Source organism: Cyprinus carpio, chromosome A5, assembly GCF_018340385.1.
Source record: "Cyprinus carpio isolate SPL01 chromosome A5, ASM1834038v1, whole genome shotgun sequence".
NCBI classification, from domain to species: Eukaryota; Metazoa; Chordata; class Actinopteri; order Cypriniformes; family Cyprinidae; genus Cyprinus; species Cyprinus carpio.
Window position 1 is genome coordinate 15,714,232 of NC_056576.1, and position 26,680 is coordinate 15,740,911.

At 35.8% G+C, this 26,680-nt stretch overlaps 3 protein-coding genes across 3 annotated transcripts; 2 read left to right on the top strand and 1 right to left on the bottom strand.

Annotated features, from left to right (window-relative positions):
• Window positions 1–4,477: 4,477 nt before the first annotated feature.
• LOC109080115 (VIP36-like protein) lies at window positions 4,478–9,562 on the bottom strand. The gene is made up of 8 exons (XM_019095207.2): window positions 9,326–9,562; window positions 7,548–7,666; window positions 7,213–7,330; window positions 7,037–7,119; window positions 6,733–6,894; window positions 6,390–6,504; window positions 5,970–6,083; window positions 4,478–5,869 (listed from the first exon to the last, which is right to left on the bottom strand). The coding sequence occupies exons 1-8, from the start codon at window positions 9,528–9,530 to the stop codon at window positions 5,727–5,729; spliced, it is 1,059 nt and encodes a 352-aa protein (XP_018950752.1). The 5' UTR covers window positions 9,531–9,562; the 3' UTR covers window positions 4,478–5,726.
• A 10,642-nt stretch (window positions 9,563–20,204) lies between these two features.
• LOC109080111 (T-box transcription factor TBX3-like) lies at window positions 20,205–24,007 on the top strand. Its single transcript, XM_042755133.1, has 7 exons — window positions 20,205–20,835; window positions 21,013–21,280; window positions 21,556–21,702; window positions 21,789–21,865; window positions 22,403–22,536; window positions 22,759–23,285; window positions 23,515–24,007. Exons 1-7 carry the CDS (start codon window positions 20,540–20,542, stop codon window positions 23,806–23,808), a joined length of 1,743 nt encoding a protein of 580 aa, XP_042611067.1. The 5' UTR covers window positions 20,205–20,539; the 3' UTR covers window positions 23,809–24,007.
• Window positions 24,008–24,749: 742 nt separating this feature from the next.
• On the top strand, window positions 24,750–26,550 carry LOC109080116 (TM2 domain-containing protein 2). Its single transcript, XM_042755161.1, has 4 exons — window positions 24,750–25,304; window positions 25,432–25,519; window positions 25,639–25,754; window positions 26,160–26,550. Exons 1-4 carry the CDS (start codon window positions 25,036–25,038, stop codon window positions 26,371–26,373), a joined length of 687 nt encoding a protein of 228 aa, XP_042611095.1. The 5' UTR covers window positions 24,750–25,035; the 3' UTR covers window positions 26,374–26,550.
• Window positions 26,551–26,680: the final 130 nt, after the last annotated feature.

Below are 26,680 nucleotides of genomic sequence, written 5' to 3' on the forward strand. Positions count from 1 at the left end.
AACCACACATTTACTAATAATGGCACGGAAAATGTGCACCATACTGTAAACCCAAATGTTCAAAGTGATTAAGTAAACTTATTGTAAAAAAAGTTATTCTTAAATATTTTGAGTTCCTGTGACTTTCTTAGTTTTTGAGTTAAAACTTATTTGTTTTAAGTAATTTGAACTACTTGTTGATGAATCAAGCAGCACTGAAAAGTATAATTTCACTGTACTTATTTTAATAGTTTCAACATTAGTGCGTGCGTCTGATGTGCATTTTGAGTTTATCAGTATTAATAGAATTTCAAAGCAGTAATGTGGTAAGCAGTAATTACCAAACACGCCAAAACTAAGAAGACGTGGCAGCAATCAGGGGCGGATTAAGGTAGTCAGGGGCCCCTCGGCTGGTCTTTGTATGAGGCCCCCCATTAATCATTTTGCTTTATGGGAGAAATTTATTTAGTGCCAAACGTGGTCCGCACACAAATTGTAAGGTGAACTGGCATACACACACACACACACACACACATTGAGACAGCCAATCCTACAGTGTTTCCTCTACATTCCCAGGGTCCCCACAGGACTTTGTGAGACTGTGATGGGTGCACATTGGTTCCTGTAGTCTAGGGGGTTCTGCAGGTATAGGGAAATTTTGTTAATTTTAAATTTAAATGCTTAAATCTAGTGCATTTTGAGAGCAGAATCAAGTGATTAGATCAGGGGTCGGCGACCTTTTCGGCATGACGTGCCATTTTGAATTTTTCTGGTTAACCACTGTGCCAACATTGCAAATATTTTCTGAAGATTTTTTTACTTTTCAGTTCAAGTTTCTTGAATAACAGATATACAGTGTGACCGTACTGAACACCACTCTATGTGTGTGTGTGTGTGACAAGGCCTATGCATTAAAAACGTTAAGTTTAATCACGTTCTATATCAATGCGCGCACACACACCACTGACACATAGAGATCTGAGATCACGCTGTGCAAAAAGTAACATTCAGAAGCTCATAAACTTCTTGTCAGCGCTGCCACGCGACTTTTATTAATCGATACTGAATGCTACATTATATTTCTCAGCAAGGAGGGAGTAAAATCGCTGTTTTTTTAAGTAACTAAACTCAGCTTCATTGTTTGTAGTGAGAGACAAACGCAGACAATTTACACATCTTCCTCTCTCTCTGTCAAAATAGCCATATTTGATAAATAAAATAAAATAAATAGAGTATGCATCACTGGATATACATTTCTATCGTAAAAAACTTATCTAAAAGTTGATTCATATTAATTGATTTCTAGTTTCATCTTCCCTCGCTCTCTTTAACGTTAAACTGACTGACGCCTCGCGCTCTTTAATTTGATCAGCCATCTCAGTTATTTTGACATTGACGAGCACTGTTAGACCGCGGAGGCTTTGATCTGAAGCGCTTAGTTTGTGCAGTGGTCGCTCTCATCCGTAGACTAGCGCAAGTTAATTCTCACACTTTAATCGTATTTATAGCTCCTAACAGCCTGTGTGACTGTGAGAAGTTATTACCTCAAAATGTACGTCAGTATGCAGTTTTACCTATTGCTCGCGTGCCAGCGATTATCCCTCTGCGTGCCACTGTTGGCACGCGTGCCTGCCGATCCCTGTTCTAGATCAATAAAGAAATATGTGCTCTTTCTTAGTAGTAGTAATTTATTTATTGGTTGCATAGATGTGAATGTGATGGTGAAGCTACAAATGCCATTCTGTCAAGAGTCTTTTGTTTTTTGATCATCATTAATGCAGACACTTAACTCAACACACGAGACGAGACACAAGATTTTTACACATTTTTAAAAACTATTCTCAATGACCAAATACATGACTGGAAAAATTTATTTAACTAATCATCTTATAATTAATGTCATTTCAGTTCTACTTTCTGAATATGAATTATCATATGCAATAAAAACAACAACATTCAAGCACTGTAAAATGTTTTGTTCAACTGACTGGCTTCTCTCCTGTATGGTTTCATGTGCAAATAGAGACCTATTTTCAAGCATGATGCAGAGCTATAGAAAACTACACAACCTATTTGTGTTCAGTTCATATACTTCCTGATTAAACCGCTCTGCTATATATTATATATATTGTATACATATATATGTATATATATATATATATATAATATATATATTATATATATATTGTAAAATGTAATTTATTTCTGGGGTGTAAAGCTGAATTATCAGCATCATTAATCCAGTCTTCGTTGTCACATGATCCTTCAGAAATCGATTTTCTCTATAGATACTAAAAATTCAGCTTTGCATCACAGGAATAAATGACATTTTAAAATGTCTTTTACAAAAGTTTTAAATTGTAATACTTTTTGACTGTATTAGTTTATACTGTATTTTTGAGCACATCGACTTAAAACTTCATTATAAACATTTAAAAATCATAATGTTTCCAGACTTGACAAGTACGTCATTATGTGACAGAACGTTTGAGCTCAGGACTGTTTGCCTGGGGCTCTGGATTACAGGTAATAATGATGTAAATAATGTTCAGTTTCTTACACAGACCAATCATTTTGTTTCAGAAGACCTCAATACATCACCAGGTACCAGTTGACTTGCATGAATCACCAAGGACCATGGGTTTAGCTAAAAACATTCATTAGTCTTCTACTGAAGTAGGTCTCTATCTTTTATTTGAGGAACTAGGCTTTGGGTTTGTATTATTGGGTTTGTATATATTCATGGTTCAGTGATGCTTGATGATTCAGTGATGTCACCATCCAGCTCAGCTCTCTTCTAATAGTGTCTGTGCAATCAGTCATGTGTCCCCAACTAAGCAAACCAAAGGTGACAGTGGTATGGAACCAAAACTCCATCGATGACACAAATGGAGAAAAAACCTTGGGAGAAACCAGACTTAGTCGGGGGGCCAGTTCTCCTCTGGCCAGGCGAAACCAGCATGCCGTGGTTTAACTCCAGGCTGCAACACAAGTCAGATTATGCAGAGGACTTGTCTCGGTCTCATGGTCTTGTGCCGATGGTCGTCAAGGTGACAAGTCGTAAAAGTTTTGTGGTACTGTGGAAAATTTAGATATATATACATATATATGTATATAAATATATATTCCACAGTATACAATATATTATTTTATTTTTAAATATTAATTTGCACTGTAAAATGTAAGAGGTCCAGAGAATACTGTTCAATAAAAGACATTACTCAGGTTATTTGAGTTAGTTGTTCTCAGTGTGTTTGAGGCAATCAGTTGCCACAAAGTTTTTATGTTTTGTGACACATGATTTTGAATATAGTAATATTAAAGTGTTTGAGTTAAGTGCTATTTAGTAATACTGAGTTAAGTAATATAATACATATTGAGTTAATAGAACTTAATTTTTTAACTTAATGCAATGGCATAAGTGATCGAAAACTGAGTCATGATAAAATATTTGAGTAGGCTTAATGAAAACTTTAATTAAACTTACCAAAAAGTACATGTAGCATATATACAAATATTTAACCTCTGAAAATATGATTTTCATGTGTATTAACTCAAAAATTAAGCCAATTAGCTGCTTAAAGTTCTGTTAACTTATCTGGGTTTACAGTTGTTAATGTTACATTAAAATCTGAAACCTCCATGCTGTTACCTTATTTAGTTAAAAATGTTTCACCAATCACCCACATTTCTTGGTAAACAGTGTTCTCATTAAAAACACTGACAAAAAGACAAAAACAAATGATGCTTAATATATTCCAAGGGGAAATTACTTAATGATTACACAATGTAATTTGCATGCTCAGACCTTCTATTTTCCTCTTTTACTGGTAACCAATATATAGGGACAGATATAACAAATGCATAGAAAGGGAAATGAAACACATTCAAGCCTGATGAGGAAAAAAAAAATCATATTTTGGCCCCCATAGTCTAAAACTTATTTGTGAACTCATGAAGTACCAAACTCAGGGTGTTAAAAATGGAGAAATAGTGAAATTGCACAGATCACCATATAACACACCATTATCAAGTTATAGGGTTATAATATAGATTACAACTTAACCAAGTATGCCAGAGAAAGGTTATTATGTCTTGTTCAGGTAAATTATATGGTTTTTAGAATTTCATAAACATCACCCAAAATGGGTTGGGTTGCAATTAAATCATACCTGGCTTGACTTTAAAGTGAGGAATTATAACATTCTCTCTTACTGGTGCCTTATTAATGCCTCAATAAATAAGTAATATAAATAAATAGTGGTGTGATGGAAAGAGGTACCACAGGAGAAAAACACATCTGGAAATGAGTCTTGGCTCATAATCTAGCATACATTAGCACAGTGGTACTTGTCCACAGTTTTGGTTCCTCAGACTGAAATGAGCCATGAACCTGTCACTCATAACAACACAGGAAAGAAAACTAACTCCAGCCATTTCATGAGGTCCTTTAGAATGTATGATCTAAAAAGTTCAGGGAAATGTCAGAACTCAAAAAGATTGTTGAAGACTGTTGCTTTTATTTTTTGTTGAAACAATTTTTTTAGAGTGTATACAAATAATTACGGGTTGTTAGAAGCTATGAAAAAAGCTTACTGTAAAACAATTTACTATTCCTAACATTTCAATCATATTAAAAACTTGCGTTGTCAATACATAACATCCAATTAGAAGACAAACGTTGAATGTTTAATTTAGAATTTTCAACATTCAATATGTTGGTGACGAACATGAAAACATCAGTTTGATACAGCAGCTTGCTCAATCACTGAGCCGATGACAACAGCAATAACAATCTCTCCCAGTATAAAACAATAGTCTGTGGAGAGCAGTGACTAGAAGTGATAGGAAAGACTGGAACTTGGACAAAAGCAAAACCTCTTGCATATCTTTGCAATAGTGCAATTATTGAAAAACTCAGGAACTGTCAAATTGCTGCACCAGCTTTACATCTCTGCCTCTTTATGGAAGATATTAAGATACGGGAATAAACACGTCACAGCACTTCAACATTACTAAACATAGTATTCAAATAAGGCCATGAAGACATGAAATATAAAGGTTTAACAAGTTGATACCCGAAGTAGTTAAATCATAATCCAAAGTAACTTAAAATAAGCTACATATGGTCAAGCAGTTCAGTGCAGCTTTTGATACATAAAACAACAACTAAAGACATTATAAGTATTACAAAACAGACATTTTGGAAAAATATTCTTCACATTGATGGTTGTTACTGTCTGTTTATAACAGTACAGCCGGCCAGCATTACTTACATAAGGATGAAAATCAAATTGAATCAATTTTACACAAGTTAAGAGATGAGTGCTGACAGCTGATGAGATGATGGTGACAGATGGAGGTCAAAGTCTAGGTGATATATTATATTTTGATTAATTTCTGTCCAATTGAAGGCAGAACAAAAGGGCTTTTGGGATTTCTGCAGTGGCATTACAGTAGACGACCTGAGAATACAACAGTTTGATAAACTATATAAAAATGCATCATACGCTCACACAAAAGTCTCTAGAGACTTTCAAAAACTGATGCACACTCTTTCAAATATTCTTGAACAGTTTTTTGAGATCATAATCATGATTGAGGTCAGGTATGGCTTTTAGTTCAGTGTTGGCCTTTAGGTCCTTTCTGTTGGTGAGGACCAGAAGCAGCCCTATGCAAAAATACCAGTCACACTCATGTTGGATCCCTCGTCCCATTTCCTTCCTGTCACTTGTTTTTCAATTTGCTCAGTAGAAGCGTTTGCGACGGTTCTCTTTATAGTGATTATATAGAAAGATAATAACCACAACCACTACAACCAGCACAACGACGGAAACAATGAAGAGAAATAAAGTGGTGATGATGCTCCTTCCTTCGTCCTCCACATGAACTGTGTAAAGAAAACATTTGTAAGATACAAACATTGTACTTCTCTGTAAAATAGCTTACACTGAAACGTAATGAATGTATAATCTTATTGTTACTGTTACCATTAGAGTCCACTCGGTAGTCTACACTAGGCAACGTGATCTCCTGCTGGTCCTCTTCAGGACTGCGTTCCACTGTGAGCTCATACAGCTTGAAGGAGATCAGGTCATGGTTATCTAAAAACAAAACATGCAATAAGAAAAAAAAAGGATTTCATATATTAATATATATTAATACAGACAGATATTACATTGCTCTCAAAATTGTTTAGTATGCCTTAAGATATTGGGCGAACTGACTGAAATCTTGTTTAATATACAAATAGATATTTTAAATTAGTTCATGTTTTTAAGATAGAACTTTAATTTTATGGAAATTTTAGGATTGGCCAAAAATGACTATAATATATAATGCAGTTTGCATAGGATCTGAATATCTGCCGGATTAAAATGGAGTGAATGGAACGCTTCACTGGTCCAAACCTGATAAATCTCCAGTAGCTGACGAGACGCCAAAATAGTAACCTTGTGGCAGCCTCACTCCAGGTATATCCAGACAGTCCTTCCACTCTTGCTTCCCCTCGATATCCGTCATCACCTGAAAGACAGATCAGCGAATGAAGGTGCATACAGAACTGAATGTTGCTCTCCAACATCTGTCTAAACAATACTTCCTTAATCTCTAAGTAAATCTGACCTCTCCCTCATCGTCTTGACTATCAGCATCGCAGATTGAAAGACTAAATTGGTGCAGCAGTGTATCTATGTATGTATTTGTCTTAGGCAAAAAAAAAAAAAAAAAACTGAATGTAAAGATGTTTCTTACTGTGAGTCTGTTCTTCATATATCTGATCAAGAGGAATGCGTCATTTTCAACATTGCGAACGTGAGCAGTGCAGCCACCGAGATCAGTAAACCGTCCGTCATGGTCGTGATCATATGCAACGCTCCCATTTCCCACCATTGCAGAGATAAAAGGAAACGTTCTCTGAATGAGAGACAAAAATGAATCCGATTAGATTATTATTATTTTTTCACAGGTTTAAGTTGTTAAAGCTGACATGACATATGATGATAAAGACATGACATTCATTGTAATCTTGTTTATCTAATGTTTAGTGGCAATATACCTCATGCTGCTTGTCATCATTAGGATAAGTGTCTACAAAAACACCCAGACCTGTAAAAAAGTTTGTGTTTCCGAACACTTGACCTTGAGGAAAACACAAAGACCAAAAAAAACCCATCATAGTCATATCACAGAGAATCAATAATTTGAAGATTTGCAATATTGATGATCTCATACCATTTTGCATTCGCTCTTTGGTGAGCCATATTGCAAGGCCGTCTCCATTCAGGTTCTTCTTGCCCTCACCATGGATCTTAAATTGTACTTGCAGCTCCCAGTCCCTGATGTAGCAGGGCTACACACACACACACACACATATATAATAATAAAGCTTTATTGCAGACACAGGTCCATATAACACGACATACAGCATAAGAAAGGAGATACAAAAATATATATGAACAAGCCTGTCTATTACACATTATCTCAAGAGCCTCTTTGTCTAACTGGTTGCTATTTAATAGCTTTGTCTAATAGGTGGTGTTTCAGGTTTTCTCATCATTTAAACTCACATTACGACTCCATACAGCTCCTTGTCTGCTCTGCAGGTCTGGTGTCAGCCGTATGTGTTCAGGCATGATCATGGTGTTGCCCATGAACTCCCAGTGTGAGGAGCTGGAGGAGCCCAGTCCTGTGTATATACACATCAACACAGTAAATTTCACACACACACACACACACACACACACACACACACACACACACACACACACACACACACACACACACACACACACACACACTTTTAATCTCAAAAACATTTCCACTGTATTATAGCCTTGCCACAAAACGACCAGCTGACACCATGTCAGTGATTCTTTCATTAACACAGAACACAGGTGAAAGTGTTGATGCTGCTTGAGTTAGAATAACAGACTGGAAGCTTTAAAAGGAGGGTGGTGCTAGAAATCATTGTTCTTCCTCTGTTAACTATGGTTACCTACAAGGAAACACAGTAATCATTGCTTTGCACAAAAAGGGATTCACAGGCAAGGATAATGCTGCTAGTAAGATTGCACCTAAATCAATCATTTATCAGATCATCAAGAACTTCAAGGGGAGAGGTTCAATTGTTGTGAAGAAGACTTCAGGGCACCCAAGAAAGTCCAGCAAGCACCAGGACCGTCTCCAAAAATTAATTCAGCTGTGGGATCGGGGCACCACCAGTGCAGCGCTTGCTCAGGAATGGCAGCAGGTTGGTGTGAGAGCATCTGCACACACAGTAAGGCGAAGACTTTTGGAGGATGGCCTGGTGTCAAGAAGGGCAGCAAAGAACCCACTTCTCTCCAGGAAAAACTTCAGGGACAGACTGATATTCTCCAAAAGGTACAGGGATTGGACTGCTGAGGACTGGGATAAAGTCATTTTCTCTGAAGAAAAGGTGAACGCTTCCATCAGTCCTGTGTCATGCCAACAGTAAAGCATCCTGACACCATTCATGTGTAGGGTTGCTTTTCAGCCAAGACAATTTTTGCCTAAGAACACAGCCATGAATAAAGAATGGTACAAAAACATCCTCTGAGAGCAACTTCTCCCAACCATCCAAGAACAGTTTGGTGATGAACAATGCCTTTTCCAGCATGCTGGAGCACCTTGCCATAAGGCAAAAGTGATAACTAAGTGACTCAGGGAACAAAACATTGAAATTTTGGGTTCATGGCCAGGAAACTCCCCAGACCTTAATCCCATTTAGAACTTGTGGCGGGTGGACAAACAAAAACCACAAATTCTGACAAACTCCAAGCACTGAATATGCAAGAATGGGCTGCCATCAGTCAGGATGTGGTCCAGAAGTTGATTGACAGAATGCCAGGGCGAAATGCAGAGGTCTCGAAAAAGAAGGGTCAACACTGCAAATACTGTGTCTTTAAATTAACCTATTGTAGTCAATAAAAGCCTTTGACACTTATGAAATTCCTGTAATTATACTTCAGTATACCATAGTAACATCTGACAAAAATATCCAAAAACACTGTAGCAGAAGACTTTGTGAAATGTAATATTTGTATCATTCTCATAACTTTTGGCCACGGCTGTATAACTGTCCTGTACTTCCGCCCTGTGGACTTCTGACTAAATCACTGCGAAATAAACCTGTCACTCTTACGAGAGCAAGAACAGGGCAACCAATAATCACAATAGAAATAAAGGACACAGTGATCGTCCTAACAATAAACCTGTGGTCTCACTTAAGTATTTTCTCCTCAGCTCGTTGACTTTGCTGAAACAGGTGTCACTTTTGGCAGGGCACCGGTTTAACGTCACTGCGCGAGTAGGAATGGACGCTTACCTTGGTATGGCTTACTCAGCGAATACTCTCGCTTGAGAAATTCATAAGTATTATCATCATATGTGTTTTCTCCAGAACTACTACTCGAAAAAGCGAGTATTAAAACTAATAACGCAGATACTCTAATTTTGTTTGCCGGGCTGTACGGTAAACTCATTACTGTTGTGTAAATAGCCCCGTTCAACTTCATCACGATGGTCGCCATTTTTCCTCGCTCACTTCAAAATCCCCGCCCCTTATCGCGATTCGTCTATTTTCATTCGTGCACTGCAATAAGTGGTTTACAATCCTGCCAATCATTTTTTCGACCAATCAGTGTTTTCCATACGTTACGTTTGGTGTGTATGTGTGCCAATAAAATAAGTGCATCCTGAGTAAAAAAAAAGAAAAGAAGATAAAATAAGGGTATTTTAAATGTTATTTTAAACCTAGCAGTTCTAAATCTAAACTTACATCCAAATGATTATATTTAATTTACCTATCTAACATATTATGCAAATCATCATACCCCTAGGCTCTGTCATTATAGGTCAAATTGTTTGTTTAGCAGATAAGCAAATATTTGCCATTCAAATAAGCTGAAATATTTAGGCTCACACTTTTTTATTTTAAAAAGTGCTCCATACTGGCGCATATTACAGCCATTTTGGCTTTAATATGTTGATTTTTTTTTTAAATATAGATATTACACAAAGGTGATGATATTATGATAAATTAAGAGGGTTTTGACCTAGTTTTAAAATCAGCATACACAGAGCTCTAAAGACAAATGTCAAAATAATCAGCATTTTAAACGAACACATAATTTAATTTCTTTACATAACATTTGTCCGGTGTGTAGCAACAACAATAAGAGTGTTTTCACTGCTTTCTGTGGTAAGTAGGCTACTGATAAAGCATTGGTACTGATATACACTATATATATATATATATATATATATATATGTGTGTGTGTGTGTGTGTGTGTGTGTGTGTGTGTGTGTGTGTGTATTCTTGTGGAGGAATTTAATTGTGAACAGGCCATGTCTGTTTATTTATAACTTTAAGTGTTTGAAATAAGCAATTGATTAAACGTGCTCTTCTGCTACGGAAGTAAACTAACACACTCACTGCTACAGTCAGACACAAATAATGAGTTATCATAATGTTATAATAATATTTTATTATTATGGAATAAATACCATCTATCTTAAGAAGAGGTGTTTGACATTTCATACTGTCTGCAGTTTAATTGACTCTTCACTAGAGGTCACTGGAGGACTGGAATTGTTCTCAGCTCTTGAACTTAGAGGTGGATTTCTTAAATGCAAATCCTTTTGGTGTCACAGATCTACACAGATTTAAAACAGCAATGCGTAACTTAGAGGAAGGAAATGGGTTCAAAATACTAGTGGCAGCATGTGAGGAGGAGGTACAGCCAAAGTTAATAGAATTGCATTTCAGCCCAGCAGTTCCTGTGACCTTCAGCGGTTTCCGAATATGGTGTTTGGCCCATTTTAGTGGGTGTTCATGAGGTTATTAGGTTTCCTTGTTGAGTTTAACCTGTAACTGTATACAGTGGCAGGTCACAGTGCACTAGCAGACAGCATGCTGGACTAAAGTGTGGTTTTGAGTTTGAAGGGCTCTTTAGACTATAATCAGAGGGAAACATGTTCACGCCCAAGCTGTCATACCTAATCAGGCAAGACAGAGAATACATTTATACCTCAACTTACTTCACACACACTCTGTTTTCCTCTATCAGGTTTATGAAGCCTTGATTACCAATGCTGTAATGAGTACAGCAGTTATACCAGTAAAATTATGGGAAGACTCTAAGATCTGGTTTGATCAGATATCATCAGCAGTCTGTAAAAATAAAATAGACAAAATAAAATAAAAACCAATACATTTTATGAATCAACAGAATTAAGTATTATTTGAAGGATATTTTTCGTTATTTTTATTTATTTTTTTTGTATTACAAATATGAAAAATAATTTCTAATATAAAAATCTATAATTTAGACATTATATTATAAAGTTCTACTTGTAGCTTGAATGCATTCTTCCTTAACAATCGGCCCTAGCAATATTCTGGTGTTAAGAACTTTACATTTAAATTAAAAAACAACCCACTTTAGCGTGAAGGGGAAAATGTAAATTGACCAACCACAGGTTTTTTTTTTTTCTTTAATGTAGGGGCAGATAGATCTAAAACCAGTGATACTGATATAGGATAGTGTGCAACAAATATTTCATTTAAATAATGAAACTGTGAATGATTTACAAACTACACCAAAAATAAAGTGTAGAAAATATTTTTAATTAGTCAGAATTACTGTATGTTATAACACAAATATAAAAACAAAAGTGGACTTCGCTGAGTATATCCAAAGGATATATTAATCTGTGCACCAAACAAAACTTAATATCAATAACAATTTTTTAAAAAAGGTTTGAAGCTGAACCTTTATTTTTAATCTCTGAATCTTTGCTTTAAAGAATCTTTGCTGATTCTTGCATTTCTCTTTATATGTTAACCAGTCCCTGATTGACATATCTTCTCTTTGCCAGCACATTTCATTCAACAAGATAGAAGATAAGGAGGTGTAAAGCCATGGATTATGCACATTGGGACCAGAAAATTCCCTAAAGACATAATGAGTGGTTTCTGAGCGAAGATATCCCAATTCAGAGTATGTTCACATTCTCGCTTATACTGTACTAGACAGACATACTACAGTGTTACAGAGACACAAGATGCCATTGTAATCAACAAATTCAGTCAGTCTAGTCAAGGCTTCTTTCATCTTTTTTTGTTTCTACAGTTATATTGGTTTTGACACATTTATGTGATGTTAGAAGAGAAGCGATACAAATGTTTATAATGCAGATATGGGTCGAGTAAAGTAAAGGTTACTTACTTTTCCTAGTAAATAAATGTTCACACAAAGGTTTAACTCTTAAAAACGTTTAATTTTATTTTTATTTATTTATTTGTGTCATTCAGTAAGTAGACCATTGCCTGCAGCTGCTTCACTGGCCCTCATTCAGTGTAATCCATATTTGTGAGGTCAATATCACCTGCTGTTTTTATACTCCATCACCAATTACTCAAGGTCCATAATCTTGAATTTGTAACAGATGATTTCACATCAGGCTGCACCTGTTCATTCAGCACTGGGTTCGTTGAACACGTTATAATGAAACAGAATATTTTATTTAGGATTTTAAAGCTAACAAGGATATCTGCGTTGTATAAATGGTAAGTATTTTGGATATATTTTTCTAAAGTGGGCTACTCTGAGATATTTGATCATAAATAAGCCTTAATTCTCTTCCTAGTGGGCGTCTCAGGAATATCTGCAGTTTGTATATCTCAGCGCAGATGGCAGACATTAAGAACACCTTCGGACATAAATTTTGATGCTGTTTGAATCAGAAGCCGTAATTATAGGCAGGAAAGGAATCTGCTTGAGGAATGATGGGCCTCTTTGTGCTAGAGTGTCCTCAGTGCGCCTCTTCTTACATTGAGGTGTTTGTGCTGACAAAAGAAAACGGAAGAGAAAGAGTACATTTCCTTAATTAAATAGCATCTCTCCAAACCCATCCTCATCAGAATGTCTCTCTCAATCAATAATTCACACCAATGGTGATTCCTTAAGTGTCTGATAGACTATGAAAGTGTGTTTTTTATCTATTTATTTAATTTTGGAATTTAGTACAAATAATTCAGTACAAATAATTAATTGTTATTAATTCTTTTTTCAATATAAATAATTCTAAAATAATATTTTATTTTAATGAATAGTTCCATACAATTATATATAATTATATTATAATTATATATAATAATATCAATCTTTGTATATATATATATATATATATCTTATATATATATATATATATATATATATATATTTATTTATTTATAAACACATACACACACACATATAAATATATAACTCTATTTGGTTAATTTGATAACCTGCTGTTCAGCTAAGAAATATTAGTATAATATCTCATCACTTATTTCCTGAATCATGAGGCCTTTATTCACTGCAGATTTGAAGTATTCTCCCAGAGGAAGCCTCCACTCGCCCATTATCTGTCTGTCGATTTTTACTGCTGACTTTGATCAATATGCCTCATTAACATTAAAGCAAGCCTGTTGTCTGCTCATTTTATTTATTTATTCCATCATACCAATGAATGTTGTGCTGACTATCCTTTAGCTGCCTGGCTCTTTGGCTATTTTTCAGAGAAGAAACTTGTTTAAAATAAGACTTTTTAATGTTTTTCAAAGTTTAAGTATCTTATGCTCAACAAAGCTGCATTTATTGGATCATGTTTGTGAAATATTATAACATTTCTAACAGTATTGTATTTTAATGTATTTAAAAAATGTATTTATTCCAGTGATAACAAAGCTGACTTTTCAGCAGTCATTATTCCAGACTTCAGTTTCACACGATCCTTCAGAAATCATTCTAATATGCTGATTTGGTGCTCAAGAACAAATTATTTTCAGTGTTGAAAACAGTTGTGCTGATTAATATTTTTGTTAATATTGCTGCTTAATATTTTTTTGTTGTTTGATGAATAGATTTTTTAAGGGTTCTGAATTTATTTGAAATAGAAATGTCTCATATTAATTTGTCTTTGCTTTTACTTTTGATGCATATTTGACACAATTCCAAGAATGCAATTGTTTTTACCAAAAAATGATTTCAGTGTTTATAAAAATGATACATCACATGTATGTTAATTTTAGAGCCTTGCAAATGGTTTCCACAAATTTTTATGGCGAGCCACTTCAAAGAGACAACAGTTTCACTCTCAGAGTCAACAATGGGTCTAGTGAAGAAAAGCCACTGCAGCAAAGGGACTGAAACTAGAATAAACGGGATGTTGAGAGACAATTGTAGGTTTGATGACAGATTCACAGGCAGACATGATAAATTCCAAACATTTCTCAAGCTCTTAGATCACTGTGGTTTGAGTTAAGACATGAAAACTTTCGTGCATGTGGTTTTGAATGCCACAATACAGAAGATACACAAACACACTCATGCATGCAATGATCATGCTCACAGATGTCTCCAGCACAAACCAAAGATTATATGCTGACCTGACTCTCACCGATACAATATTAGTTAATGCTCTTATTTGCTAACATTTCATTATCACAAATTGCAATTAAATAATATATTTTTTATTTTAAAAATATATTAAATTTTTATTACACACACACACACACACACACACACACACACACACACACACACACACACACACACACACACACACACACACACACACACACTATTCAGCACATAAAACATTAGTAAATTTTATGCTAATTTTTAAATAAAACAACTACATTGAACTGAAATCCATCTGATAGTTTACCCTTTCTGCCTTTTGATTCCCCTTTCACAGTGTACTTTATACTGACCCATACACTTTGGCAAATAAACACACCAAAGCCCTGGCAAAGCTTAAATACACATACTTTTATTGGCTTTATTGCATTGCAAAATCAATCCAGGCATTTTAATATAAAGATAGTAAATCACTTGTCTGAAGCAACCAGAAATAGAAAAAAATTAAAAATAAAATACAAGAGGCAAAGGGAAAGAAATTGATTTCCACACATTAGAACTATTACCTTATTAAGAAATGAATGACAGAAGCCTCAAGGTCTTTCCATAGTTTGACATGGAAAAAAAGGTTTAGATTGCATGGAATGAGTGCTATATAGCCAAAATCCTAAAACATGTCTTAAAAGCATCGTATGCATCCAGTCTTAACAGTACAATCAACTTGTTGAATCACTGTGTATTATAAAATCTGAAATAAAATCAGTAATGCTGATTTATATCTAACATACCCGACAAAAGAGCCTTTACCAAGAGATTTATGTTAAGCAAATGTACACTAATAAAGTCATTTAAGAGTGTGCTATAAATGTGAATGCATGTGTTTAGCTTCTCATTGAATTCATATGCTGTACTAGCACCTTTCTTCAGATTTTTCGTCTGAGAACTAGTAAAAAATTAAAAACCTTTGCTGAATTAACTTTACCCTCAGTACTGTAAAATAAATGTACTGATATATACTTACTGTACACAATAGGTAATTTTTTAGCTTCATGATTTATGAAAATATTTTGAGATAAAAAAAAAATCTAAATTTAATTAAAAACAAAAGTCTTGATTTTTTTTTTTTGTAATCTAGAAACATACATTCAAATTCCTGAATATCAGATGCCGAATGACGCTCAAAGTAAACAAATGTTTACATCTAATTTAATTTACCGGAAAGCTTCCTTTATTTACCCCTTCCCTCTGTGTTCATTACCCAGATTCATGTTTAATACTCTAAGGACTACTACAGCTTTTAATCACAGGTTTACTGAGCCTGGCAGACCTTTCCTAATCTACCAGAGTAGGTTTTCACTGCTCAAAAACATCAATACTGTCTTTTTGGTGTGGGTGTTCATGGGATTAGTTGTGTTTCGCAATAAGCCGGATCCCCTGAGCCTCACACAACAGAACCCAAAGAGCAGATTCAAAACCAGTTTCCCCAAACAAAGTCCAAACATTTACATTTTTAAAACATTCTTCAACAATGATTCCAGATCATCTACACTGTAACTCCAGTTAAACCTTTTTGATTTAACTTCAGTTTTATTTATAGTCTTGACACACAGTTCCTGGTATTCTTAAAAGTCACATTGGAATGGATGGTCAGCAAAGAGCTTAATTTGCATACATCAAATATATAAATAAAAATACAGATAAAAGATTATGGTTGCCTTATCTGAGCAAAGCCATTATTAGAATGGTTTCAGTGGTTTTTGAGAACCAACCTTCATCTGATTCAAAGTACATTCAACCCCCCCCAGTTATCATTGTCCTCCTGACATCGATCATTGTTTGTACGAGAAAGTTGTATTTGATTGTCAAAGTGCAGATGTGGCAATGAAACTGATTTCTTTCTTTATCAAGTACAAACACAAGATGTTTTTCTCATCGTCTCGAACAAAGATCCAAACAATTGTTCATACAATATGTTTCTATAAACCATTTCTCAGAAAATTCACAGAAATAACCTTCAGAACAGAATTTGTTATTGTGAGCCTTTTTTTCTTGTTTGAAAATAAGCATCACAAAATAATAATGAAATAAAAAATAAATTAATGATAAAAAAATCATTCACTTGGGCTCTGCAGGCTCTAATTTATTTTCAGTAATTTATTTTATTATTTAGAGTGGGAACTTGAACCATCAAAGATTGATCCAATATCCAGTTGTATAAGAATATCATGAGATCCCAATATAAAAAATTAAGTAGAAAGACAAACATTTTGCTTTTTTTAAATGCAAGTATCCTTTAACAAGATTAGCAATTAACCTGAATGTACTAAGAATGATTCTCAAAGGCTCAAACCCTTATTGACAGATCATCATTTTCAGCAGCCATTCCTCCGGTCTTCAATGTAACATGATCCTTCAGAAACCATTCTAATATGCTGATTTGCTGCTCAATAAACATTTTTACTGTTTTCTTTTCATTGTTGAAAACAATTGTGCTGTTTAATATTTTTGTGGAAACCATAAATATTTTTCCCCAGGAATCTTTAATGAATAGAAAGATCAAAAGAACATTATTTATTTTATAATAATTTTTAACATATCTATTATGAAACAATATTTCATTAAGTGTTCTTCTTTAGCATGTAAACTGAATCACACTAATGACTGCAGACTCACTGGATAATCAGTCATTTGCTTTCATTTCCGTCAGTGCTCATTCATCTGCTGCTGGATCTGCTCCCAGAAAGCCTGTCTGAAGAGATGTGCTGATTTCTGCTGTTTACTTAATCTTGAATGGGGATCATTAAAAAAATCCTGCCTGTCCTGTTTTTGTTTTTGAAAAGAAGTACCATCTATTTGACAGCACAACATGCTCTGCACCTCTGCTCTGTTTCAACTTCTCTCTCTCCTCACACCTTCTCAGTGCCACTGTTTAACTGCATTCCTCCCACCTCCACAGTCCAAACATGTCCAGTCACACCAGTCTGTTAGTGGCCGACTATTCATCACAGCCCTTCTAAATAAACAGCTGAGGTGTTTGAGAGATGGCCACATTTAGGCCACTCATTGCTCATTCACTGGAGGAAAGTAACCCCAATTACTCACGTTAAGTAATTGCATTTTCCTTTATTTTTTTCCTCTTGGATATATTCACAAATCTGAATCCCTTCGCCTTCACATCTGCAAATTGTTTGCCTCAAGTTCAAAATGAATTACTTCTTTTTACTGTTGTAATGCTTTATTGAAATCCTTCTATCCACGGTTGTCTACTCAGCAACAGATTTGTGAGCTGCATGTTATGCTAAACACATGCACACACACACAAATTGCAGAAATGAAATACTCATGCTCATTCTGTCAAACATTTTTTTTATATATTTTAAAATATAGCACAAAGCTTATGCAATGTTACAAATGTAGATATACTATAAATTCAACTATTACAAACAAAACATCCTGTGTCAAAATTTAGCATTAAAACCTCACCTCTTCCCAACCAGGCACACCTCAAGGGTCAGTACTGGGTGGTGGAGCAGTTTAAAGCAACTATTTATCCTCAGTTTTAAGTTACACACAATGCCTGTTAGTGTTCTCACAAATATCAGACTGGTATCAGTGCTCCCTCCCTCCCACAGCTCTCTGCCCGCTCACTCTTTGAAGCAGGGATGACTGACAGCCAGGGTTGCTCCTTGCCCAATAAAGATTGGGTCATCAGTAGTGGATGGCCGCAGATGGCATATCTCTCATAATCCGGTGTGTGGATCTTTTTCTGTACTCTCAGCCACCATGGCAGCACAGCTGAACACAGGACATAAAGCTGTCATGGAACAGCGTCATCGTAAATTCACAGATTGATCCATTACAGAAGCAGGGCATGAAATAATTTAAATGCTTCAGAATATAGGCAATGTTCGAAACAAAGCTGTATCCCTGTGAAGGAGTTTTCACCACCCTTGTATTAATATAGATCAAGTGTTTAAATTCAATTGATCAAAAGTAACAGTACAGATATTAATGTACAAAAATCTTTATATTCATCAATAAAATCTTGAAAAAATATGCCATGGTTTTCAAAAAAAAAAAAAAAAAAAGATTTTAAGCACCACAACGGTTCTCAACATTGATAATAAAAATTAACATGTAACCCAGCACTGATACTGAAAGAATGTGCTGGCAGCCATTTTACACTACACGATACACTAATACAAAAACAACACAAAAGTGATGCCAGTTAGCCTCCCACTAAGAAAAAAAACCTGTGCTAAATTGCTGATGCCTTGAGCAGAAACAGAAATAGATCCTCATTAAAAACCTCAATGGAGCGTCTGATGGGGCTTTCCCATTACATGGAGTGTCAGATTGGCGCTGTGACAGTTTGGCCACATTCTTCAAAAAACATCAAAGCTTGATATCTATGTGACTGCAAGGAGTTGCTTAGATTTCAATATGTGATTGTAGACATCAAGAAAAGGAAAATGGTTTGTGTTGAATACAAAGTTACACAACTGCTGGTTTCCAGAGGCTTGTGTACTGCTGGTCTCACTCAGTCCACTGTGGTGTTTTTTAGCCTTCATGGAATGTGCAGCCAAAACTCTTCTGCAATAAAAACGTGTAACTGAATACACTCACTAATCCAGCCAGGACAATCAAAAGCATACATCAGTTGAATCCTCAGTCATTTCCCACTCATGTCACAGCATGATATTACGGGATGGAGTCTGGGAGCAAGGAAAGACGGGACTTATTTAAGGGCACATATTCAAAGTTGTGTAATATCAGGAGATGGTTGTAATTGACTATGAGAATTATATAAAATGTGTGAGGGGAAGGAGTTTCTCATGTTGGACTGTATTTTCTGGTTGTGTTTGGTGCTTTTGCATCAAGCATCTAGATTAGAGATGTAACATTGATTATGGGTGGTCGAGTGGGAGGTGAGTGGGAGGGGTAATTTAATGTGACAGTCCTAAAAAGAGCATCAGCCAGGCCGATATTTTTTATATGTCCTGCTGTTTGTTTTACAGACAGCATACTGCCATTAGTACATGACCACAGTAGCAGAATAATAACATCAGTGAATATTTCTCAAGGCATGTTTATTTCCAAATGTGTGTTGCATGGGGGTAAGTTGTCACAATGGAACCTGCCATTTAACAATCTGTTTTAGAATTTTCAGAATAATCTATACAGTCAAACAATTATGAAACAAAACAACAAATCATGAAACAAAATAACAAAAATGTAAACGGTAACATACAAAAGAAAAATTATACTGTAATTAAAGAAATTGTAATTACTAAATTGTATAGGCTACATTTTGACTAAAGCCTGAATTTTAGTTATTTTATTCAGTTATATTGTTTATGACAAGGGCATTTTCGTTTAGATGTCAGAATTTAGCTACTATATATATTATATACGCATATATATATATATATAAGCATTTTGAGCTCCGATAGACTATACAAAATCTGAATGCTCATATGTGTAATTGTATTGATTTGCTTACACACAATTGGAAATGAATCTGTGTAATTGTATTTTTGCTTCACAACCTTATATTTAGACGAGCTCCGATCTGCTTTATTCACAAAATGAATGCTCCAAATATCTACAACTTCAAATCACTTTGAATTTGCAGTTGATACCTCTTTATAAATACGATTTACCACGCGCAAGTTACGTATAATCCACCGGCCACGAAAGGCCAACTGGTGTTGGATGTGTCCACGGAGCCGTGCTCCATAAGAAACCCCTGACAAATGTGGGAGCCTGGCCCCCCTGACTGAGCCGTCCCGACAACAACCATCATGCTGCTTGAGATCAGGTCCCCAGGGTTCATCATCTGTGCGCACGAGACCCCTATAAAACAACTTTACGGTCTCTACAGTTGGGTTCTTCACTCAACAGGACAAAGACATGAAAGCAATGGAATGGATGATTCACTCAAAAACGCAAGATGCATTTTGACAAACTATCTACAACTTCTGACACTGAAGCTAGCATGATTCCACATAAAGAGTGAATTCTGAAGACGTCAGAGATGAGTTGTTACCTACATTGTGAGGATGAAGTCATTAGCCTACTGATGATGACGTTATAAAATAACCCCACAAACAGCGCAAGTGGAGAGAATGGCGTATAATCACTTAATACCGGCCAGTCCCACTGACCTCACTGTTAGTTCGATGCTTGGACAGCAGTCCCAGTTTTTTCCTATTGGATACGGGAAACAGCAGTTTGCGAACGTGCTCCATAACTCGATTCGTCTGGCACTCAAAGAAGCCGCGTCTCCCGCGCACCTCTCTGTAGAGACGAGGGACCCCGGACTGGCACCTGAGGATGACCCCGTGGTTCACCTGGAAGGCAAGGAACTGTGGGGGCAGTTTCACAGAAGCGGCACGGAGATGGTCATAACAAAGTCTGGAAGGTAAGAAGGTGATTTAACACGTCTCTGCGTGGAGTGTTTAAAAACAAACTACATTTTTTTTTTTAATATTAATTGCGAAAATGGGCATTGACTGCATAAGCCTCATGCTGTTTATTTCTCCCAAGTCTTTTGACTTGAACTCTTGTAAACAAGTGAACCGTGTTTTGCTTCTTTGAGGCGAATGTTTCCAGCATTCAAAGTGTGCTGCAGCGGCTTGGACAGGAAGGCGAGGTACATCCTGCTGATGGATATAGTCGCAGCCGATGACTACAGATATAAGTTTTACAACTCTCGCTGGATGGTGGCTGGAAAGGCCGATCCAGAAATGCCCAAACGAATGTACATCCACCCAGACAGTCCTGCTACCGGGGAGCAATGGATGTCCAAATCTGTGACCTTTCATAAGCTCAAACTGACGAACAATATATCTGACAAACATGGATTTGTGAGTATTTAATGCGATTCATAATTTATGGATGACGTTTATTGTAATTTTCTTCTCAAAATAATTGTCTTACTGTCACCAAGAGCTTATGAGCGCTATGCAACATTCAACAAGTTGCCTGTAGCGATCAGCTTAAAGATTTTAATTTAATTCTATGTGAAAAGATTTGAAAGTATTTTTGTGAAATTTGAACATAAATGTTATTTTTAAGTTATTGTTTGAAAAAAAAAGAAGAATGAAATGATTATGCAAAATGATGTGATTTTGTTTTGCAGACCATATTAAACTCTATGCACAAATATCAGCCGAGGTTTCATATCGTTCGAGCCAACGACATCCTCAAACTTCCTTACAGCACGTTCAAAACCTACGTGTTTCCTGAGACAGAATTTATCGCTGTGACGGCATACCAAAACGAAAAGGTGACAGATTCAAAGGTTTTAAAGGTTAATAAAGCTGTGAAATTTCCACAACACTTAAGACATGTGGTATAACCATACCTTTACAGATAACTCAGCTGAAAATCGATAATAACCCATTTGCCAAAGGATTCCGAGATACCGGAAATGGGAGACGAGAGAAAAGGTATTTCTTTCTTTCAGATTTATGCCTGTCCTAAGTCCTGTTTAAAACTCCACTTCTAAAATGCATAAAAAATTTATCAGTACTGTTTATATTTTCTGTTTTGGATTTTTTTTTTAAAGTTGAACTAAACAATATTAATTTCTGAGTCTGTCCCCTTTTGCTTTAATGACAGCAGTAGGCCTACTCAAGCTGCATGGACACAAATTTGTGTAAAACCTGATGATCATTTTCTCCAGCATGACTTGATAATGATTCAAAGAGCTCATTGTACTTAGCAAATCTGACCTTTGGAAAAAAAATAAGTTTACATGATTATATCACAAATTTACTTATTATTAGTGATTAGTGCAAAATCCTTCTTTTTTTTAATTTATTTATATCATGCTATTTTATGTAAAAAAAAAAAAACTTTCTTTATTTCCAGGTTTAAATTAGATTTTAAATTAGATCTCAGATTTTTAATGCAGTCTTTTGAACAGTAGTGTCTGAAAAGAATCAGATTAATATCCACTGACATTTGTATTTTTCGATAATTAGGAAACAGATGTTCCATCAGAGGTGTGATGTGGCACTGAAAAAAGCCAATGTGGTCACAGACGACTCGTCTTTCGACCAAAGTTCATCAAATCCTCTAATTCAAGAAACGAATGTCGTTACATCAACTTCAACAGGTGTTGAGTTGGGATTTCTAATAAATATATTCTTAGACTGTACAATAATTTATAATATAGGTCAAACTGTTGATTATTGTAAACAATTTTATACTTATGTATATATTTTTTATACTTATGATATTATTATTATTATTTATGAATATGCTTTTGTCATCTCATTTATTATTAATATTATTGTTGCTATTCCTAACACACATTTATGAGATATTTATTCTACAGATACAAACGAGAGTGACATTGATGGATATGGAGATGAGAAGGAGAGCAATGAAGATAGAAAGCATTCAGTTTCTCAAGATGAGCAAAATTCCACAGAAATCTCAACAACAGTGCAAGAGTCCAAGGACGATTCAAAAGAGGAGATACAAGGAGAAAGGAACATAAGGGTCATCAGCAAAGAAAAGCATGGTGAAGAGGGTTCTGAACATTTAACCTTGGATGAAAAACATGCTGAACAACACAAGTTTGCAGATGATGTTTCTCAGAAGGGTTCGCTCACTCGGCACTATTACATCCCCAATCCAGGCCTAATTCATTCTCTGTGTGTGCCACCACATGTCTTGTCAAATTTATGCCCGTTTAATTATGTTGGGACACTTCCGTTTTTGGCATCTGAAGCAACTGGTCCTTGGTTATCTAGAAGGTCAAATGAAGGGGAGGGTCAAGGTTACACCACTTCAGTTTCATCCTCACAACAAAGACTTATTGGCATGGCTGATTTTGAACAGTACAGAACAACCTCTCAGGTAGGTGGACAATTCATGATGTAAGCCTATTTGGTTGAATATTACTAAAAATACAATTATTTATTGTAAAATAATTACAAAAACGCAATAGTGTTTAAAAATATAAAAAGACATAAAACATGTTAAACAAAATATGTTGTTTTATTGCCTTTAATTTGCATGTATTTTTTTTATAAAAAAATAATAATAAAAAAATAACAATAATAGTGACTTTATCTGATTTTTTCAGGGTGTGCTTGTCTCAGCGCATGGAAATGTATTATCATATCCACAGAGTCACATGACCACATCTGCTGCCACCTCTTCTGCTGTATCATATCAGGTTCAAGGCCCCCCTGTTTTCAACGTTAGCTACCAGTCCAGATGCAGACCTTACCCTGTGCCAATGTGGGTGCATGGCCGAAAAATGCCACAAACCTCAGTATTTGTACCAAATGAGCATGCTGGTATTACAACTACTGGATCAACTGAGTTTAAATCAAATTCTAATGAGGGTCAAAACATACTGTGTCGGGATCTCTAGAGATGTCTGTTCAGGAGCAACAACAAATTCAGCTGTAATGATGTGCATTATGGTATATCTAAAGTCTATGGTATGTATCAACTGAAGATCTGGATTTAAAATTAATATATTTATTCTTTAGTCTTTATCTGCTGTGTAAAAGTGTGAAAAATGTGTTAAATAGCTACATGAAGTTGCAGAGCAACCATTAAATAAATTTCATACCATTTTTCTGTGTTTTTCTCCTTTTTATTTTAACCATTGAATGTAGTCATATGACTACTATACATCTCACTTAAGCATATTTTAGGCTATAAGCAATATCTAACAGTCCTATCATATCGTTTCAGTCTACTTCTCATGGTCTATTTTTCCTGACGATTAATTAAAAGTTAAGCCTAGACTTTTTTTCAAACCAAAAAAAGTTTATAATAAATAATATATATTTTACATTAAGTAGCCTACCTGTATTTGACGTTTAAGAACATTTACAAACTTCTAACTTTTTTCATGCGGGCAAAATGATCATTTCACCACAAGAGGTCACCCATGACCGTGTGATGGAACCAGATCTGCTGGGCTAAAAAGGTTTACTCAGGGTAGGGGGCTTAAAAGTATTTAAAAATTGCCACACACACACACACACACACACACACACACACACACACACACACACACACACACACACACAGGTACACAGAGAGACACACACACACACACACACACACACACACACACACCGAAATCCACAAAACTATCTAGAACGTAATGTTAGTATCAAGTAGGCTACCTTGAGTCTGGTAAATTGATCTCAAATGAATTATCCCGTTAATGGGCTACATCTGCAACACAATTGATAGCGAACTTTAATCCCATAAATGTTTAATAATTGTAGCAGGAAAATACTAGTTATTTATAGTATGTCAATTTATGTCTTGAGTTAAATAACACTGAAAATAAAAATGAAATGACGTAACGCTACACACAAGCGTCATCACAACGCGCCGCTTTATGTTGTCATTGTACAGATCAGTTTTAGCTTGTGTTTACTGGTAGCAGAATAATATGATACATTCGCGGCTGCGACACGGAACATAACATGCATATTATGAAATAAAACTGCCAGTAACATGTCGAATGGCATTAGCACATGCAACTGGAAAAATTCCCGCTAGGTAACTCAGCTGCTGTCGCGTTCGTTCGCTGAAAGACTGTTTAGCCGTTCAGCTTAACTGCTGTCCAGAAATCATGCCGGAGATTTCAGTCAACTACATTTTATTAGGAGGACAGTTCTTGCTACTATTCACAGTGCTGCTTTTACAGTGTCTAGAAGGGATTCACTCGCAAAACTCAACCGAGGCACCCGGGAACAGAGTAACGACCAGCAAAACAGTTGTGTTCAATCAGCCAGAAGAAAATGTGACGAGGAATGTTACAACGTTACCTGCTGAAATATCAAATCACACGGAGCAGTATGAGTACAGCCCTCCATCACCTGTCGTCCTCTGTCTGTATCTGTAAGTAAACGTCTCATCTTTATAAAGCACGCGGCCTGTTTTGTGTAAACAACAACGACGACACACAGTTCAGTGCACACTGATATAGTTATATCATGATGATAATTATTGCGCTTGATTCTTTTAGACCAGAGGAATTCATATTTTGTCAAGATCCAGTCGATCACGGAGGAAATTTCTCTGCCTTTCAGGAACTGGGCTATGGATGCGTCAAGGCAAGTACATTTTAATTGGAAAGATTATGTTGCACCAATAACTTGCGTCTCAAAGCCTTCCCAACAGGTGTTTATAGGTGTAGCGAAACTAAAAACTTGCAACTTACATTTTCTCGTAGTTTGGCGGTCAAGTGTACAAAGATGTGAACCATACCAAGGTGTTATGCACGGCACTGGATGGCATAGAGTGCGCTGGACCACGGGAGTTTCTCAGAGGCAATGAACCATGCATTAAGTAAGCGAAACACTATATAATATATGGTTCCCACAATTTGAAATATATAATAAATAATTTATTATATATACTTAGGCAGAGGCTATTTGCACATTAAGTTGCGTTACTAACAAAACATCACTAGCATGAGCTTACATCATTTTTAATTTCATTACCACAAGAGGGCAGTGAAGTACTGTGGCTCCCATTCACTGAGAGTCTACATGTACATAATACTGTATAATCTCAAGACTGGCCTTCAGTAAATAGAGCTGCGTCATATACTTTGGAACTTTTCCCATTATTAACTGTGGACAGTGTGTTCAGTACTTACATGGCTTATGCATATTAGTGTAATTCTTTGCTTTTTTTAAGCTATACAGCCTATTAAGGCATTGGCAATGTTTTCCTTTGTGATTTATTAAGATACACAGGACACTACTTCATCACCACCCTACTGTACTCATTTTTCCTGGGATGTTTCGGCGTTGATCGGTTCTGTCTCGGACACACTGGGACTGCGGTGGGAAAGCTGCTTACCCTGGGTGGTCTTGGCATCTGGTGGTTTGTGGACCTCATTCTCCTGATAACAGGAGGCCTGACCCCCAGCGACAGCAGCAACTGGTGCACTTTCTACTGATTTAAAGTGGCTGTATCTGATTCACCTTTCTCATGCTCACAAGTTATATTTAATACACTGTATGCATGTGGGCTTACAATGGGCCTTATTTGCCATTATTATTTGTAAAATACTGTTCTCTTTTGTAAAGTGTTTATGTGAAGCAGTGTTGTAAATAAATGTCATCTTCAAAGAGTAGAACTCTTAATTGATATAAATTTTTATGATGATCTGAGTGTAATCTTTATTAAACAAACAACATCAAGTCATCAAATAAGTTTGATATTTTCTAAATGGAGTACACTTTTCCATCTTTTCTCCTTTACTG